The sequence below is a fragment of the Lonchura striata genome, chromosome 14, assembly GCF_050655825.1.
Source record: "Lonchura striata isolate lonStrDom1 chromosome 14, ASM5065582v1, whole genome shotgun sequence".
NCBI classification, from domain to species: domain Eukaryota; kingdom Metazoa; phylum Chordata; class Aves; order Passeriformes; family Estrildidae; genus Lonchura; species Lonchura striata.
Genome location: NC_140716.1, coordinates 1675176 through 1694047, shown reverse-complemented (window position 1 = coordinate 1694047; position 18872 = coordinate 1675176). Strand labels below are relative to the sequence as shown.

The window sequence follows — 18872 nt, the reverse complement described above, 5'->3', positions numbered from 1 at the left end:
GCTGAACACGAGCCAGCAGTGTGCCTCGGTGGCCAAGAGGCCGATGGCCCCTGGCCTGGCTCAGGAATGGTGTGGCCAGCAGGAGCAGGGAGCTCATTCTGCCCCTGGGCACACCTCGAGGGCTGTGCCCAGCTCTGGCCCCTCCGTTTGGGAAGGACCTTGAGATGCTTGAGGAGGCAACGAGGTTGGAGAAGGGCTGGGAGCACAAACCCTGTGAGGAGCTGGGCTTGTTCAGCCTGTTCACCTCTGTGAGGAGCATTTGAAGGAGCTGGGGTTGTTCAGCCTGGAGAAGAAAAGGTTCAGAGGTGCCCTCATTGCTCTCCACAGCTACTGAAGGGAGGTTGCAGACAGGTGTCACCTCCATGGTTCCTCTCCAAAGCCCTGGGGACTGTCACCTCCATTGTTCCTCTCCAAAGCCCCTGGGGACTGTCACCTCCATTGTTCGTCTCCAAAGCCCTGGGGACTGTCACCTCCATGGCCCCTCTCCAAAGCCCTGGGGACTGTCACCTCCATTGTTCCTCTCCAAAGCCCTGGGGACTGTCACCTCCAATGGTGCTCTCCAAAGCCCCTGGGGACTGTCACCTCCATGGTCACCTGAGCAGCACGGGCAGCTCTGGGATGCTGCACGGTGGAAGAAACCACAGCCAAAGCAGATCTGCAAATACTGCAGGGCCTGAGGGCCCTCCAAAACTCATAATTAGCTCATTAAAGAGACAAATACAAGTCACTAATAAGATCTTAGAGGTTAATTAAATGTTTTCCCCATCTTTTAATTAAGGGAAAACTAGTTAGTAGAGATTAAAGTAATTTCTGCAGCCTCCCGTGATGACCCTTGATGGCTGAAAAACTATTGAGATTATTGAACTGAATGGGCAGAGATGGGAAAATTGTGGAGAAGCTGGAATTTTCCTGCTAAGGGTTAGAAAGGCCCTGCCCTATCATGGGCCACCCAAGGAACATGGGAAGGTGACCCACAGCTCCCTCTCCCTAAACCAGGACCAGACATTTATTCAGAACTGCTCCTGTTCATTGTTTTGCTCAGCTGAGAAATTCCTACAAACTCTTTTCCACCTCCAAAAGATCTCCCAGGACTGGGGTTTGCTGCCCAGCAGGGACTGTGTCACCCCCAGAACCTGGTCCAGCAAAACCCCTCTGGCTGCGTGGCCCAGAGGTTTCCAAAGGTTTCATTCTGGGGCTGGATCCGTGCACACAAAGCCACCCTCCCCCCAAAAACGCTCCCAGTTAATGGAGATCAGCGAGGTTTATATGGAAGAATATTTAATCTGCTCAGGGAGGGGAGAGGGCTCATCTGTGCTTTTATTATTAAATATTTCTCTCTACTCCAGAAAAGTCCGTTTCTTGCCAGAAAAGGTCCGATATAAATTAGAACAAAGGGAGGAGGGTGCTGGTGGGGTGGCCATGGGCATCCCTGGACAACGTGACCAAGGGCATCCCTGGGCCATGATGACCATGACCATCTCTGGACAATGTGACCAAGGGCATCCCTGGGCCATGATGACCATGGGCATCCCTGGACCACAATGACCATGGGCATTCCTGGACCATGATGACCACAGGCATCCCTGGACCACACTGACCACAAGGATCCCTAGCCATGATGACCACAGGCATCCCTGGACCACACTGACCACAAGGATCCCTAGCCATGATGACCACAGGCATCCCTGGACCATACTGGCCATGAGGATCCCTTGACCACAATGACCACGGGCATCTCTGGACAATGATGACCATGAGGATCCCTTGACCATGATGACCATGGGTATCCCTTGACTACAGGGACCATGGCCATCCCTTGACCACGATGACCACGGCCATCCCTGGGCCATGATGACCATGGGCATCCCTGGACAATTATGACCATGAGGATCCCTTGACCATGATGACCATGGGTATCCCTTGACCACAGGGACCACGGGCATGCCTGGACCACACTGGCCATAAGGATCCCTTGACCACGATGACCACGGCCATCCCTGGGCCGCAGTCCTGGCAGCCCAGGTGCCAGCCCGGCAGCGTGCCCTGGGGCTGGGCTCAGTCCCACCCAAAATCCTGCCCTGTCATCTGGTAAAACTTCATGTTGAAGGGTCTGTAGAACTCCCGCAGGCGCTGCACCACCTGCCCGTCGATCCTGGGGTGCGGCCGCCCCTTGGACTTCCCCAGGCAGCGGGGTTTGCTCCCCACCTCCGGCTTCTTCAGGCAGGGAAAGCCCTTGGTCTGGTTAAAATAGAAATGTCTGTCTGTCACCAGCCTCTGGAGGCCCAGGAAGTCCTGCACACGGCCCATCTCCCCGGCGGGGTCGCTGACCAGCCTCTCCCCGCTGACGAAGAGGAATTTGGAGAGCGGGAAGTACTGCAGCCAGTTGTCCAGGTGCTTGGCGTAGATGCCGATCCTCACCGCGCTCCAGCTCGTGTCGATCAGCCCCGTGCTGAGGTTTTTGAAGGCCAGGGCCTGGAAGCTGGGGATGGAGGGGTTTTTGGAGAGGGTCTGCGTGTAGTCCGAGATGGCGCGGGTGACGGGGTCCCGCACCACCACGATCAGCTTGGTGTCCCGGGACATGTTGTGGATGCGCCGCGGGGCCTCCTTGGTGACAAAGTAGCTGGGGGTCTTCTCCATGGTGAGCTGTCCCTCCAGGGTCCGTGGCATCAGGCTCCTGAGGAGACAGGTGATTTATTAAAAAAATATGGATATTGATCTAGTACCAATATCCAACTGTGACGGACAAAAACTCTTTAACAGTTTAAAGTTAGAAATTGTGTGTTTATTTCATGTGGGATCATTCCCAAATCCACCCCACAGCTTCCAGGTGATTACAGAGCCTTTTTATCCATACAAGTATTGAATACACAAAATACAAGTACATATTCATAATTTTGGTACATCCCGTTCCTCACTTTGTATGCTAATCACTCCAAAAGCCATTCAGCCGGTTTGTTCCTTGAAATGGGTCGGTGTCCCTTTCATGGGGAGGGGTCCCAAAATGAGGAAGTCAATGAAGTCTTCCTCCTTCTGACCTTTCTGCCCGAGAAGAAAATCTTTTCGATAACTCACAATAAACTGCCTTGAGACCGAACAGCAAGAGCCTGCGCAGTTTTTCTTTGGAAGCACGGGTTGGAGGAGGAATTTCACCACCACACGAGACTCCAGAGCAAGGCTGGGGTCCCACAGGAAGGAGCTCCCCGTCACCCTGCCCCACCAGCAGCACCCACGGGACACCTGCAGGCTGCTGCTCCCCCTTGGAATTCCTTCCCAGCCCTGGAAATCCCTCCTGCCCTTCTCCTGCCCCCAATCCCAACTCAAACATTTTGGGAGGGGGCTGGTGTTCATCCCTGCCTCCAGTCAGGTTTCACGACCTGGAGGTTTCAGCTGGCCCCGGGGGGATCGCAGAGGAAAATCCCAGCACCAGTGGAGGTGATGCCCAAGCACCAGCTGGGAATGGAGATGCCCACCAAGGCTCCTTCCCCCTCTGCCTCCAGACAGGGAGCAGTTAACGCCAGAAAAAGACTGTTTCCTTTTCCGAAGAAAGGCAGGAAAACCCTGAGGGCCCAGCCATTGTGCTGGCTAAAATCCGCCGCTCTGATTGTTCCCTCGTGCACTTTAATGAGGCATTAATTACCGCAGAAATTACCCAGCCGCGTCACCCCGGGTGACAGAGCGGGTCCTCCCTGCCGGCAGCACGGGCACCGGCCCCGCTGCGCTCCACCCCGGGGAGAATCCATCAAACACCCGGAGCGCTTGGGAAGGGGCGCAGCGGTCACCCAGTGCCACCCCTGCCAGGGCGGGGACACCTTCCACGGTCCCAAAATGCTCCAAACCCTGCGGTGGTCTGGGACAGTGCCAGGGGCAGCCGCAGGTTCTCCGGGAATGACATCCCGGAATTGCGTCCTGGACTTGCATCCCAGAATGGCATCCAGAATTGCATCCCAGAATGGCATCCAGAATTGCATCCCGGAATTGCGTCCTGGACTTGCATCCCAGAATGGCATCCAGAATTGCATCCCGGAATTGCATCCAGAATTGCATCCCAAACTTGCATCCCAGAATGGCATCCAGAATTGCATCCCGGAATTGCAGCCCGCTGCTCGGGCTGTGCCTGCCAGGGAGCCGGGTCCCCATGGGCACAGGGACAGGGACAGTGCCAGGGCTGTGCCGGGGCAGCCACGGCTCTGCCCGGCAGCAGCTGCTCCTTCTGCCACGGGAACAGCCCGAGGTTTCCAGGATTTTTCCCCGGACTCAGGGAAGAACACTTCATTGAAAGCATTTGCTCCCTCCCCCAGCCAAGAGGCAGAAGCCATTTGTGGCTTTCACCCCCCACTTTTATTTTCATTTTTGCACAGTGCCAGCGTTTTTAGAGCCAATTCCTGCCCCTGGTGCCCTCACCTGGCAGCACAGGTACCAGTGATGTGGGAACTCAAAATGTCCCTCAGACATTTTTGGAGGTTCCAGGCCCAGGTCAGAAGCATTTTAGACCCTGGCACAGCTGGACACAGCTGTGATTTTGGGTTTGAGCCATGGAATGATTTATCAACCTTGCAGGAAGAACAAGAAGTCACAAAAGTTTAGATATTAGAGTAGAAGTAGTCACAAAGTAGAGGGAAGAATTTTTGAGTACTGTACAGGGGGGTTTTGGTTTTGTACATGGGGGTCAGAGGTTTTAAGATGGATTTGGGATTTGGGCCTGCCCTGTCCTCCCTCTTTCTTCTTCCTCACCTCCATGTTCTTGGTGATGTTGGCACTCATAGATTGGATTAGAGTAGAAAAGACCATTTAATATAGGTAATAGGCATTGGGGAAAAACTGTAAACATGTAACACGTAATGTACCATATAAAAGATAGAAAATCACCATTTAATATAGGTAATAGGCATTGGGAAAAACTGTAAACATGTAACACGTAATGTACCATATGAAAGATAGAAAATCACCATTTAATATAGGTAATAGGCATTGGGAAAAACTGTAAACATGTAACACGTAATGTACCATATAAAAGACAGCAGCAGCCCTGGGCGGGGAGAGAAGGAGGAGAAGAAGAAGAAGAAGAAGAAGAAGAAGAAGAAGAAGAAGAAGAAGAAGAAGGAGAGAAGGAGTCAGAGAGGATGTCAGGGTGTGTGTGTGCCTCTGCCTGAGCTGTGAGCAAACCACAGCAGCTCAAGGAGAAAATCTTTTAGATAACTCACAATAAACTGCCTTGAGACCAGACAACAGAGACTGCTGAGCCTTTCCTTGGAAGCTCGGGCTGGAGGAGAGACTTTTCCACCACCTGGAGCCACCCTGACCCAGGGTGGTTTTTGGCACAGTGGGATGCCCTTCAAGCATCCATGAATGCTTTTCCCATCCTTTCCGGCACTTTTTCCCCAAATTACTGCATTTACCAGAGGCTGTCCGAGCTCCTTCTGGGAATCGCCTTCCCGAGCAGGGATCGGATCCATCCCTGCCCCTCCCCGGGCTGCTCCAGGGCTAAGGAAACCCAGGGGATGGGGATTCCCCAGGAGCACAGCACAGCTCCTCCCAGCCTCCCGCCGGGGCTTCCCGGCCAGCCGAGCATCCCGAACTTGAATTCCGCTCCCGAAATGCCACAGAACATTCCGGGCTGCTTGCCCAGCCTCTCCCGACACATCCCGGCCGTGTTTCCCTGGATTTCCCAACGGCTCCATCCTCATCCTCACCCACCCCAAGCCTCGCAGCAAAGCTGAGCCAGTCCCGCTCCTCAGCGGGCAAGAAATTGTTCATTACCCAATTATTATTAATTATTACCCACAGCAAACACGGGGGATGGAGGACATGGAGAGCCCAGGCTAAACCACAGGCAGGTCCTGGAAAACCCCTCTTATCCCTCCCTTCCTCCTGCAGAGGGGCTTCGGGGCCAGGCTGAGCCCCCCAGGGCTTCCACAGCTTAATCACCACGTAATTAACAGAAGTTTTAATGAAAGGCCGGGTTGGGAGGGGCCTCCCAGCGGCTCCTGTGGCTGGGATGGGTGTAGGGATCTTCATTCCCTGAGCTGCCCCGTCCTGGGGACATCCCGGGGACATCCCGGGGTCCCCTTGGGAGCAGCAATTAATTGTGCAACACCTCCTCTTCCTCAGCAGCGCAAGCACTCCCAGCTCCCCGCACGGTAATTAAACACTTCACATTTTCATTAACGCCCTAACACTTCCCCTAAATTAGCGCGGTTAATTATTGATAACACCCAGCTCCCTCCAGCTCTGCCTTCAACCGGCAAAGAGCAGGGGCGGCTTTGTTACGCTCCATTTTAGCCCAAACATTAGGAAATTAATTAAATGTTCAGTTAATTGTTACTGACCCCAAGAGAGCACCGTGGGAATGCCAAGCAGCGCCTGCAGGTACGGGACACGGCACTGGGGGAGCCTTGGAAGGATTTGGGATTTCCAGAGGACACTGTGTGCCCAGGAGGAGGGATAAAACCCTTTTGCCTCCTGTTTAGCTGATAAATGTTTGTTTTTAATTAATAAAACAGCTGGGACTTGAGAGGCATCAGAGCAGGGGTTTCCTACATGCAGACATCCAACACATGAAAATGCTTCCTCGGTTAAGGTAACACACAATAAATTACAGCAGATAAAATGATGATAAAAATGCAGAAAGCTGCATTAAATAGTGATTAACAGCCACAGCAGGCGGGGAATCAAAGCAGACCTCAAAAACTGGGCCAACACAACTCTACAGAGTTAATTGCTTCACGATTCCTGATGATTTTTGGAGCAGAACTCCTCCCAGCACCGAGCTGAGAGACCAGGGGATGCGCTCTCAGGAGATAAGTCTCCAGCCCAAAGCATCCCTGAGTTATCACCCAGGGCAGCTCCAGGAGGAAAATGAACTCTGTCCCAGCTCCAAGCAGGAGGACAGGCTCTGCCTACAGCTCATCCCTGGAAATTCCAGGCAGAGAATTCCAGAGGGATCCAGGTCCAGCCCAAAACCCCAGATCAGCCCCACGTGGGGATGATGGGTGCTGTGGGGTTAGGGGGTGGGTGACACCGGATCAAGGCTCGCAGGTTCTGTGGTATCACCAAAATGAGAAAAAAGGGGGGTGGTGAAATCCCCTCTCCATCCATATTTTTTATAAAATAAGCCCTGAGAGAAAAGGCCAACCAAAAGGAGTGAAAGGCAGGGGTCCTGCCCGAGGGGGACACGGTGAAGCTGGCTGCAGGGCAAAGAGACTTTCCAGGCACTGGGATGGGGCTGGGCACGCTGGGGACAAACCCAGGGCTGGGGACAAAGCCAGGATTGGGGACAAACCCAGGGCACCCTGGGGACAAACCCAGGGCTGGGAAAAGGGATGGGGCTGGGAGAGGGATGAGCCAGGAGGAAAGAACTGGGAAGGGGATGGACTGGGAAGGGGATGAGCTGGGAAAGGGATGAGCTGGGAGAGGGAAGAACTGGGAGGGATGAGTTAGGAAGGGATGAACTGAGAGGGATGAGCTGGGAAGGGTGATCTGGGAAGGGGATGGACTGGGAAAGGGCTGAACTGGGAGGAACTGGGAGGGATGAGCTCCCCAAGCCGCTCGGGACCAAATTAGCCCGCGTTCCTTTTTATCCTAATTACCCTCGCCATCCCCAGCAGGTCCCGGCAGAGCCCCCCCAGCGCTCCCCATCCCCGAGCCGCCTCCATTATTTTTGATTCTTTCACCGATTCAAAACTGTGCAAATGAGGCCGCGGCTTCCCAATCAGGCCTGGCCGGGAGCTAATTGGCTTTAAGCAGGGAGACCTGAATATGCTAATGAGGGCAGTAACAAGGCTGGGATGCGCCTGGAAGGGGAGCCAAGCCCTGGGCTCCACCACGGGCTGACTGAGACCCGTCAATTAACAGGCGGGCAGATAATTTATTAATGCTCCTTTGCACCCCTCTGCCCTTTGCTCCTAATTACCGTTTGATACGTGAAACAGCGAGGGGCTTTGGCGGGTCGTGCTCCCAGCTGGAGCATCCCCAGGGGCTCCTCCTGCCCCCCAGAAACTCCGAATTCCCCCCTCGCCCCCAGAGGAGCATGGCTGGGGGGTCTCTGACCCACACGCAGGACCCCAGAGCTCTCCCATGCCACCCCACGGGGTCCCTGGGCTGGGCTCGGGAGGATGAAGAGCCAACATTTGCACCCAGTTATTAATTAACCCCCACAAGAACCGGGGCTGCCCAACGCTTTGTGGCTGCTTTTCCCACCCAAAAAATCTCCCAGAGCCCCTGGGATCCCCGGATTCCCGGCAGGAAGGTGTGGAAAAGGCCGTGTCCCCCCAACCCCGCAGTCCTCACACTCACTTCACTTCCCAAAACCCAAATTTCCATCACATTTTATGCTTGTGTGGAAGGCCAGAAGCACTGAAACCCTAAAAAACCCTCCAAACAGGGGGCTGGAAGGTGCTCAGCCATGATGGGGCATTGAATCCCCAGAAAACCCCTCAGGAAATGGGGACTGGAAGGTGCCCAGCGTGGTGGGGCACTGAATCCCCAAAAAACCCTCAGAACAGGGGGGCTGGAAGGTGCCCAGGCATGATGGGGCATTGAATCCCCAAAAAAACCCCTCAGGAAATGGGGGCTGAAAGGTGCTGAGCCATGATGGGGCACTGAATCCCCAAAAAACCTTTGGAACAGTGGAGCTGGAAGGTGCCCAGCCATGATGGGGCACTGAATCCCTAAAAACCCCTCGGAACAGGGGGGCTGGGGGCTGGCACGTGCCCAGCCTGGTGTGAGCCCGGGCTGGGGCTGTGCCCAGGGCTGCACTGGCAGCTCTCCACGGCGTGGCACCATCAGGACTCTCCTGTCCCGGAGGGGACAGGCTGTGGCAGGTGTCCTGCCCATGACCCCGCTCAGCCCAGGGCTCCGAGCTCCAAATGACCCTGGCCAGCCCCGTGGCCCGCTCAGACAGCTTGCAGATGAAGGAGCAACAGCCTGGAGATGATTTATTCAGGAATTAAAGGTTCAGTACCCCTTTGAAAGGCTGCGCCTCGGCACTGTCAGCCTTCATTGCACACAATTAAAAGGGTTTGCCTGCCCCAGCCCCCGCTCCTGCCTTCCAGGGGAAGGAAATCCAACAAAACCAAACCCCCCCAACGCCCCCGCCGAGCCCCGGCCTCGGGGGGCTCTGCTGGAGGACTCGGGAGCTCCGGAGCTCCAGCCTGGGGAGCTGCTCCATCTCTGCTCGGGATGGGGGATGGACACTGGGGTTTGGATGGACACTGGGGTTTGCTCGGGATGGGGGATGGACACTGGGGTTTGGATGGACACTGGGGTTTGCTCCCTGTTTGCAGGAGGGGATGCTCGGGGATGGAGTCCTCAAAGGAAAGCAAAGGTTGTTCCTGCAGCTGGAGCTGCACTGGGGAGGATTTATCCCTTCTCCTCCTGGTCATCCCTTCTCCTGGTTATCCCTTTTCCTCATCATCCCTCCTCCTGGCCTCCTGGTTATCCCTCCTCCTGGTTACCCCTTCTTCTCTTTATCCCTCCTCCTGGTTATTCCTCCTCCTGGTTATCCCTTTTCCTTCTGGTTATTCCTCCTCCTGGTTATCCCTTTTCCTTCTGGTTATTCCTCTTCGTGGTCATCTCTTTTCGTCTTTATCCCTCATCCTGGTTGTCCCTTCTCCTGCCTGGTCATCCCTCCTCTCCTGGTTATCCCTTCTCCTGGTTATTCCTCCTTTTGGTTATCCCTTCCCCTGGTTATCCCTTCTCCTGGTTATTTTTTCTCCTGGTTATTCCTCCTCCTGGTTACCCTTTCTTCTCTTTATCCCTCCTCCTGGTTATTCCTCCTCCTGTTTTATCCCTCTGGAGCAAACTGGACCCCTCCAGCAGCTCAGTTCCGTGCAGTGAAGGCGCTGCCAACTCCACCCGAATTCCAGCCCCGGCTCCAGCTTCCCTGTCCCACCTGGGCGGGGAGATGGGAATAAAACCCAAACCCGGCAGGGTCGGGCTGGATTCCTCCCTTCCGAGAGCTGCGGGGAGCAGCCCCCGCGGGCTCCGGCAGCAGGAATTCTATGAAAAACTTCCTTCCTCTTCAGAAAAAAAAAAAAAAAAAAAAAGGTTAGAAACCCGCTGGCAGCGGCGCTGGGATAATCCCTTTGCAAGGCAGTAAATTTCCCTGCAGCTCCCCCGAAGAGTAATCCGGCGGATTATTGCACCTTTCAGCACGGGCAGCCTTTCAAGAGCCTCTCCCCTCCCGTGGATCCGGTGCTTTCTGACCTGAGCTGCTGTCTGAGCAGGGGCAAACACAAATTAACCCTCCTCTGAGCCTGCAGCACAGACACTGGTGACAGGTTTTATCCCCCTGCTGACTGGGCTCCTTGGGAGTGCCAATAAATAAGGAAAAATTGCTCTCGGAGCTGCTGGGGAGGGAAGGGGGACCACTAACACTGACCATGCCAAGGTTTCTTTAAAAAAAATAAAACCAGAAAAGAATCCCCAAGACCACTCTATGTAAAGATCTTGGTTTCAATTACAAATTTAAAATCACTCTCATTAGTTCTCACTAAATTTTGCCCTCACAGCAACAGGCTGGTCCTGCCTGGTTTCCCTCCTGGATGGAGGAGAGCACAGGGAAGGCATCAAAAGGTGACAAAAATCACTGGGGTTCCACAGACAGCAGAAATAGGAATTCTTCCACTTCCTGGTGCTTGGCTCAGCAGAAGGAAAAGGAAGGGAGGGACCTGTTCCACTGTCCCAGGTTCCTCCAGCCTGGCCTGGACATTTCCAGGGATCCTGGGGCAGCCACAGCTTCTCTGGGCGCCTGTGCCAGGGCCTGCCCGCACTGCCAGGGGAGATTTATTCCCAAAACCCCATCCATCCATCCATCCATCCATCCATCCATCCATCCATCCATCCATCCATCATCCATCCATCCATCCATCCATCCATCCATCCGTCATCCATCCATCCATCATCCATCCATCCATCCATCCATCCATCCATCCATCCATCCATCCATCCATCATCCACCCTCCATCCCATCCTGTCCCTTTGGAGCCGTTTGTCCTTGTCCTGTCACCACCCCCCTGAGCACATCCGTCCCACCCCGCAGTCACTCCCAGCCCGTGGCCGCTGCTCCCCGAGCCACAGCTCCCAGCTAATTAACCCAGCCTAATTAACCAGGGCCCATTGCAGGTGGCAGCACCCACATCCTTGTCCCAGTCCCGGGGTGCAGCGAGGGGCACCCCCGGAATTCCTGCCGCTCCCGGGCCTGCAGGTGCGGGAGCAGAGGGAGCCTGGTGGGAGGCAGGAAGAGGAGGAAGAGGAGGAAGGAAGGAAGGAAGGAAGGAAGGAAGGAAGGAAGGAAGGAAGGAAGGAAGGAAGGAAGGAAGGAAGGAAGAGATGGAAGAGAAGGAAGGGAAGGAAGAGGAGGAAGAGGAGGAGGAAGAGGAGGAGGAGGAAGACAAGGAAGAGAAGGAAGGAGGGGGAAGGAAGAGAAGGAGGAGGAGGAAGAGAAAGAAGAGGAGGAGGAGGAGGAATTACCCACACAGTCTGCCAGCGGCGGCCCCTCCTGCTGGCGGCCGATTGGCAGCTGCCCTGGTCTGGCCAGCAGCTGCTGAGGGCCAGCAGAAAGTCCCCAGAGCCACGAATCATTTCAGGCTGTTTGTGGTTATTTGATCTCAGTATGGGGCGGCCGAGCCACGGGAAGGGGCGGCCGGGCTCTCCAGATGGCTCCAAGGCCACCACGGGCAGGGCTGGCTGTCCCCTGGCTGTCCCCTGGCTGTCCCCTCCCTCCCGCACAGCCAGGACAAGGAGAAGGACTCCCCAAAACATTCAGGGAATAAAAAGATCCCCCCAGCCCCACGATTCCTACCATGACCCATCCCAACGGTTTCACGTCATTTATCCAGGTTCTCCTCTTGCCAAAGGACACAAAGGAGCACTTGGTGCTTTCTGGGCTCCCATGCCACGTGCCAGGGCCACCAGGTCCTGCTGGCATCGCCGAGGCTCAGGTGCTGGGATGGAGTTAGTCGTGGTTGGATGTGATGCTCGGAAATCAGGGATGTGTGGGGTGAGCCCCTGCCCTCAGAGCAGCACCAGCTCCATCTCCAGGGGCTGATCCGTGCCCACCTCTCATGGAAGCCTCTGCAGAAACGCTTCCCAGTCTGGCTCTGCCCTGCTGGGCAAGCACCGGGCGCTGCTTGAAACCCTGGGTGAAACTTCAGCTCCCAAGCGAGCAGCAGCTGCCCTGCAGCGCTTCCAGAGCGGCCTCATTTCCACCTCAGCCCACGTCCTGCAGCCTGGGCATCCATCAGCACCAGCTCCAGAAACTTTCCAGCTCTCCTGGCCAGACCCACAGAGGAATTTGGGAGCACCGAGATCAGCAGCGACTCTGCGCCTCAATCCCCCATGCAGGGGTTCCCCCTCACTGCCCAGCCCAGCCCCCAAAGCGAGCTGGGGCACTGTGGGAACTCAAAATGTCTCTCAGACATTTTTAGAGGTTCCAGGCCTTGGTCAGAAGCATTCTAGACCCTGGCAGACAACTGAAAAACAGCTGTGATTTTGAGTTTGAGCCATGGAATGAATTACCAACTTTGGAGGTGGAACAAGCAATCACAAAAGGTTAGATAGTATAGTATAAGTAGTTACAAAGTAGAGGGGAAATTTTTTTAGTATTGTACAGGGGGGGTTTAACACATGTACAGGGGGGTTTTTACTTTGTACATGGGGGTCAGAAGTTCTAAGATGGAGGAAAGTGGGCTGATCCTGTTCTTCCTCCTTCTTTTTCCTTACCTCCATGTTCTTGGTGATGTTGGCACTCACAGATTGGTTTAGAGTAGAAAAACACTTGGCAACGTAGGTAGTAGGTATTGGGGAATAATTGTAAACATGTTATACGTAATATATCTTATAAAAGATAGCAGCAGCCCTGGGCGGAGGGAGAGACGAAGAAGACAGCAGATAGAGAGGATGTCAGGGTGTGTGTGTGCCTCTACCCAGGCCGCTGATCAAACAGCCGCAGTCCAAGAACATAATCTGTTAGATAACTAGCAATAAACTGCCTTGAGACCGAACAGCTAAAGCCTGCGGAGTTTTTCTTTGGAAGCACGGGTTGGAGGAGGAATTTCACCACCACATGGGACCCCAGAGCAAGGCCGGGGTTCTCACAGGGCACAGCCACCCTGGGGGGCTGCGGGGTCCAGGCAGGTGTGGGATCCCAGCTCATCCCTCCGGCTGCCTCCAGACCCTGGCACCGAGTCAAAAACACCTGTGGCATCAATTTTAGCCCGTGGAAAAAACTGCCAACTCTGTGTGAGGAATTACAAACCACAAGGGTTTGAGTAGTGTGGTAGTTGAATTAACACAGGGTGAAAAAGTAGAATTTTTGGGGATTTTAGAACAGGGTTCAAGGGGACAAGATGGAGGGATTTGGGTGTGTCCTGACCTTCTCCTTGCCCTCCATGTCCTGCTGTGCTGGTGACACTTTTCTCTTGGTTTAAGGTACAGACACAGTGTCCAACAGAAATGATATTGGCACGTTATGGTAAATACAGTACATCCAAAGTCACCTGCAGGGACACAGGGACACAGGCAGGAGTGCCCAGCCCTCACCTCATGCCACTTTCCAGGCTGAGCAGAGCAAGGAGCCACAAGTGCATCTCAAAGGAGAGAGGTTTCACATCCCCAAAATCTCCCAGGTGAGAACAAACCACAGCCTCGTCCCCCTCCCCACCTCCCTCAGCCAAACCCCTGCACCCCCAGCTCAGAGCCTCCTCCTCACTTTGGGGGCTCCCAGGGGAAGTGTCACCCCAAACGCCCTGTCCTGGCCACCAGCCTCACCCTCAGCTGCTGTGTCCCCCCCGAGCAGGTTCTGCCTGTCCACAGCCACGTCCCACACGTGTCCCAGCTGAGGATGGCTCCAGGCTGGAGGAGCTCATCTGTCCCCTCCTGCTCCAGAGCCCAGAACTGGTTTTTGTGGTGTTTGTCTCGGGTCTGTCACGCTGCTCTCGTTGGGATGGAAAAGAAAACTCATCCAGTTTTCCACAGGAACAACAAAGATGCCCCATCTGTGTCAAATTTGTAATCCAGCCTGAGGCAAGACGGGAAACAAATTTAGCTTTTTTTTTTTATATATACTATCAGAAAAAGCCTCATTTCCTGGCGAGGAGCTTCACCCACAGCATGGCAGGGCCAGGAGCCACCATGCCCAAACTTCTCTGTGCCATCCCATCCAGCAAAAGGGAATTGGGAGAGGATCCCCAGCATGGAGCAAACGCTTCTGGTCTCCTGAACCTGCTCAGCCCCTGCCAGCGTGTGCAGGGCCCCCCTGCAGCCCCTCACACCGACCCCACAGCTGCTGCCTGCACAGCTAAGGGAGAAACCCCCAAATCCAGCCCAGCCTGGACCACCTGGGAGGCTTGGGAATGTGGGGATGCTGCTGGGAGCCCCCTCCCCCTGCTCAGCTGGTCCCCAGGTGAAGGAAATCCCCACTGAGGAGAGAGCTGGGCTGGATTATGAACTTTGCTGCACAAAAAAAAAAAAAAAAGGAAAGCTGTTCCTCCAGCCATGGCAAAAGGGGCCGTGGAGATGTTGGGAAGGCTCAGGAATGTCCCAGCAGATGTTGGACAGGGCTTGGAGAACCTGGGATGGTGGGAGGTGTCCTTGCCCTTAAAGCTCTGGATGGGCTTTAAGGTCCCTCCAAGCCAAAGCACTCTGGAATTCCAGGATATCCTGAATTTTCTGCAGCTCCCAGAGCTCTGGGTGAGCCCCAGGTGATGGAGATGGGAGCTCCATCCGTCCTGTCAGTGCTCCCTCCAGCAGGAGGAATTCTCTAACTGGGAATTCTCTAACAAAACACTTCTTTCCACTGGAAAAGCTTCAGCTTGTGGCAACTGGAGCTATTTTGTGGGAAAGAACTGGATTTTGCTTATTTTTAGCCTGTTTTCCTAAGGAAGTGTGGCTGGAGCAATCACATGCTCTGTCTGTCTGCCCTGTCAGATCCCACCGGCCCACTCCAGCTGGATTCAAAGGAGGACAAGGATCAAAAATAGGAATTTTTTGCACATTTCCATGGAAAGCTGCAGCTGAGTGGTGGCCAGGACCCCGAGCACTGTCACGGCTCAGGAGGAGGCAGCTCCAGACAGCCCCAGAGCCAGCAGCCCCACCCACACCAGTCCACACCAGTGCCACCAGTGCCACCAGTTCAGGCTCCCCAGTTCCTACTCAGTGCCAGGGGTCTGTGCAGGAATCACTGTGGAGGAGCACAAATGCACCCTCTGCACCTACATCTGCTCTGGAGGAGTTGGACCCTTCCCAAAAAGCCCTTTGGGGTGTCCCTGACCCCACCCCAGGCAGAGCCTGTTCCCAAGCAGGAGAATCCATCCCAAATCCTGCCCCACACCCCAGGGAAGTGCCGGTCCCCAGGGATTCTGCTGGTTTGTCCCTTTTCCATAGGGAGCACAATGAGGAAGTGTCCCAGCACATGCCAGCCTCAGGTGTGAGCTCTTCCCAGTGAGGAGAACATCCCTGGAATTGGGTAAATCTACATTCTCAGTCAGGAGAACACCCCAGGATTGGGCAAATCCATGTTCCCAGTGAGGAAAACACCCCAGGATCAGGAAATCCATGTTCCCAGTGAGGAGAACACCCTGGGATTGGGTAAATCCATGTTCCCAATGAGGAAAACACTCTGGGATTGGGTAAATCCATGTTCCCAATAAGGAAAACACCCTAGGATTAGGAAATCCATATTCTCAGTGAGGAAAACACCCCAGGATCAGCCAAATACATGTTTTCATTGAGGAAAACACCTCAGGATCAGGAAATCCATGTTCCCAGTGAGAAAAACACACCAGGATTAGGAAATCCATGTTCCCAGTGAGGAAAACACCCTGGAATTGGGTAAATCCATGTTCTCAGTGAAGAAAACTCTCTGGGATTGGGTAAATCCATATTCTCAGTGAGGAAAACACCCCAGGATCAGGAAATCCATGTTCTCAATGAGGAAACCACCCCAGGACTGGGCAAATCCTCCCTGCACTGGTGGCAGCCCCAAGGGTGTGGGACATCTCCTGGCAGTGTCCCCTGCTCATCCCCGAGGATGGGGATGTGGCACTGCAGGGACTGTCCCCTCGATAGTAAAAAGGTATTAAAAATCATGGGGATTTAGGGTTAGAAGGAAAATTAAGCTTATTAGGCCCTGAAAAATACCCTGGGTACATGTAGGCCTTGTACCTTGCTAGAACTGCACCTGGGTGGGTAGTGCATGGTAAATGATATAATTGTAGATGTGATGATTGTTTAGTAATTAAATAGAATTACTGTTTAATCGTAAGGATAATCATGAGAAACTGTGGTCAGGGGCTTAAGAAAGATCATGAGGAACTTGTGGTTGAATAAAGTCAATGTATGCAGTTGAACAATATAAGTTTAACAATGAATATGTAAGTTATATAATGATAGAATTTAAAATAAGTTCAGCTCAAAAGTCATGTCGGAGTCAGGTTTGAGTCTGTACCCTGATTCCCAGAGCTCTCAATAAAAGCACCTGCAGAGAATCTTACTCTGGGATTCTGTGTGTTCCTGAATGCTGCACCCTGACCCTCCCGGCTCTGCTGCCCCATCCCAGGGGAGGGAGGGAAGTTGGGAGCTGCACTGGGGTGTCAAGTGGCTCCAAATTTCCCCCCAAAAATGCTCCAGGAAAGCCTCGGGATCGGAGGGGCTGGTGCAGGGCATTCACTGGAATCAGCGAGGTGCTGAGGTGGGAAAAGCCCCAGATCACTCCAGCCCTTCCCCAGCACTGCCAAGGCCACTGCCCCGCGTGCCCAGTGCCACATCCAGAGGGCTTCACCTCCCTGCAGGGGTGGGCACCCCAGCCCTGCCCTGGCCAGCATTTCCAGCATGGAATTTTTCCTAAAATCCCACCTCAACCTCCCCTGGCCCAGCCTGACCCTCGGCACTCACCCTGTGCCAGTGGGCACCGGGATAATCCCCCCACAATCCCCCCATGGAATGCCAAGGGTGCCACCCAGGCAGCCAGCAGGAATCCTGCTCCATGATTAAATTTAAATATTGGGGAATTGAAGTAGTTCTGGAAAGTGACCTCGCAGCAAATTGGTTTTTCCCTGCACAGCAGCAGCTTTAGAGTAAAACAACACGACCCCCAACCCTTCTTTAGGCATTCCCAAATAGGTTTTTTTTTTCCCCCCCAGTTATTGTGAAAATTTTAGATCAGAAAACTTATTGGGTAAAAATATTCAATTTCCCACAGCCTGCAGAGCCTCATCAAAAATCCATTTGAAGTATTACTCTCAAATCCCTCATGGCAATGGGATATTTTAAGGTCAGTTAAACTTATTATTCACTCAAGATTTGCTTTCAGGTCCCTGCATATTTCAAACAGATTTTCCCTCATCTCTAACCCAAGTGTGTTACAAAAAGCCCTTTCCTCCTCCTCCCTCCTTTTTTTTTTTTCCTGAAAAGAAAAAAAAAAGTTGTCAAAAGAAAAGATCCTAATCAAAAACAGCTTCCGAAGCCTTAAAAGCTGCTACAGTTTGTACTCGTTACCCAAAAACACTGACGCTATCTCCAGATCCCTAAATCCCCTGGCTCCCAGAACACTGAATGGAGCCGTGCTCGGAAAAGAGGAATTAACTCAAATTTGTTTTTCTTATTTGCAATTCATTTCCTTGCAACAGGCTTTAGATACAGGTTTAATTTTTTTCTCCCTTTCCTCAAACAAGGAAAGAAAGCAACTTCCAAACCTGCAGCCTGGGTTATTTATAGATTATTTAGGAATTCCAGCTTGATGCAGTTACTGCTTCTACCATGCCTTTGCCCTCACAGGAACTTTTGGTCAGGCTTTTTTACATAAAGGTCACCTAAAAAATGCAATTTTAAAATTTCCTCTGAAGTACAAATCTTCTTTTTCAGCCTGGAGAGGAGAAGCTCCAGGGAGAGCTCAGAGCCCTTGCAGGGCCTGAAGGGGCTCCAGGAGAGCTGGAGAGGGAATTGGGACAAGGGATGGAGGGACAGGACCCAGGGAATGGCTTCAGACTGGAAAAGGGGAGATTTGGGTGGGATCCTGGGCAGGAATTCCTGGCTGGGAGGGTGGGGAGGGGCTGGGATGGATCTGCCAGGGAAGCTGTGGCTGCCCCTGGATCCCTGCGATGTCCAAGGCCAGGGTTGGGGACAGTGGGAGGTGTTGGGGTTGGAACTGGATGAGCTTTAAGGTCCCTTCCAACCCATCCAGCCTGGAATTCCCTGATTCCATGACCAGGACCCATCTGAGCTCCTGTCAGACCCTGTAGCACACAGTGGGGTGGGGCCGCTCCCAAATCCCCCCTTCCCTGGGACAGAGGGGATTTGGGAGAACCATCCTTACAAACCTTGCAATTCCCCAAATCCCCGGAGGTCACAAAGAGTGTCCAGAGCCCTGCCCAAAGCCACCACGGGAGGCAGATGGAGAGGAAGAGTTTGCAAGTGCCCTCGTCCTGCTGTGGAGAGCAAAGACTTTGGGAATGATTCCCTGAGCCAGGCACTTTCTCCTCTCTCTCAGGATTTTTCATAGAGGAGCAGAGAGAAGAAAGAGAAAACAATTTCTATTTCTGCTCCTTGTTTTTCCCATGTGGAATGTGTTTGGAGAATTGTTTCCCTGGGGTGATGCTTGGTTGGGTTCTGGTGAGGATTGTTTGATCCTGGTGGCCAATCCAATCCAATCCAATCCAATCCAATCCCATCCCATCCAACCAACCCAACCCAACCCAACCCAACCCAACCCAATCCAATCCAATCCAACCCAACCAACCCAACCCAACCCAACCCAACCCAATCCAATACAATACAATCCAATCCAACCCAATCCAATCCAATCCAATCCAATCCAATCCAACCCAATCCAACCCAACCCACCTGGGGCTGGGCTCTCAGAGAGGGTCAGGAGTTGG

At 53.6% G+C, this 18872-nt stretch overlaps 1 protein-coding gene across 1 annotated transcript in view; it reads right to left on the bottom strand.

The window, feature by feature from the left end:
• Positions 1 to 1299: 1299 nt before the first annotated feature.
• The window catches only part of HS3ST6 (heparan sulfate-glucosamine 3-sulfotransferase 6), a 34866-nt gene continuing 17293 nt past the window's right edge, over positions 1300 to 18872 (bottom strand). The window contains exon 2 of the mRNA XM_031506104.3: positions 1300 to 2674. Within this exon, the coding sequence (XP_031361964.1) occupies positions 2056 to 2674 (619 nt within the window). The 3' untranslated portion in view covers positions 1300 to 2055. The remainder of the gene's footprint in view (positions 2675 to 18872) is intronic.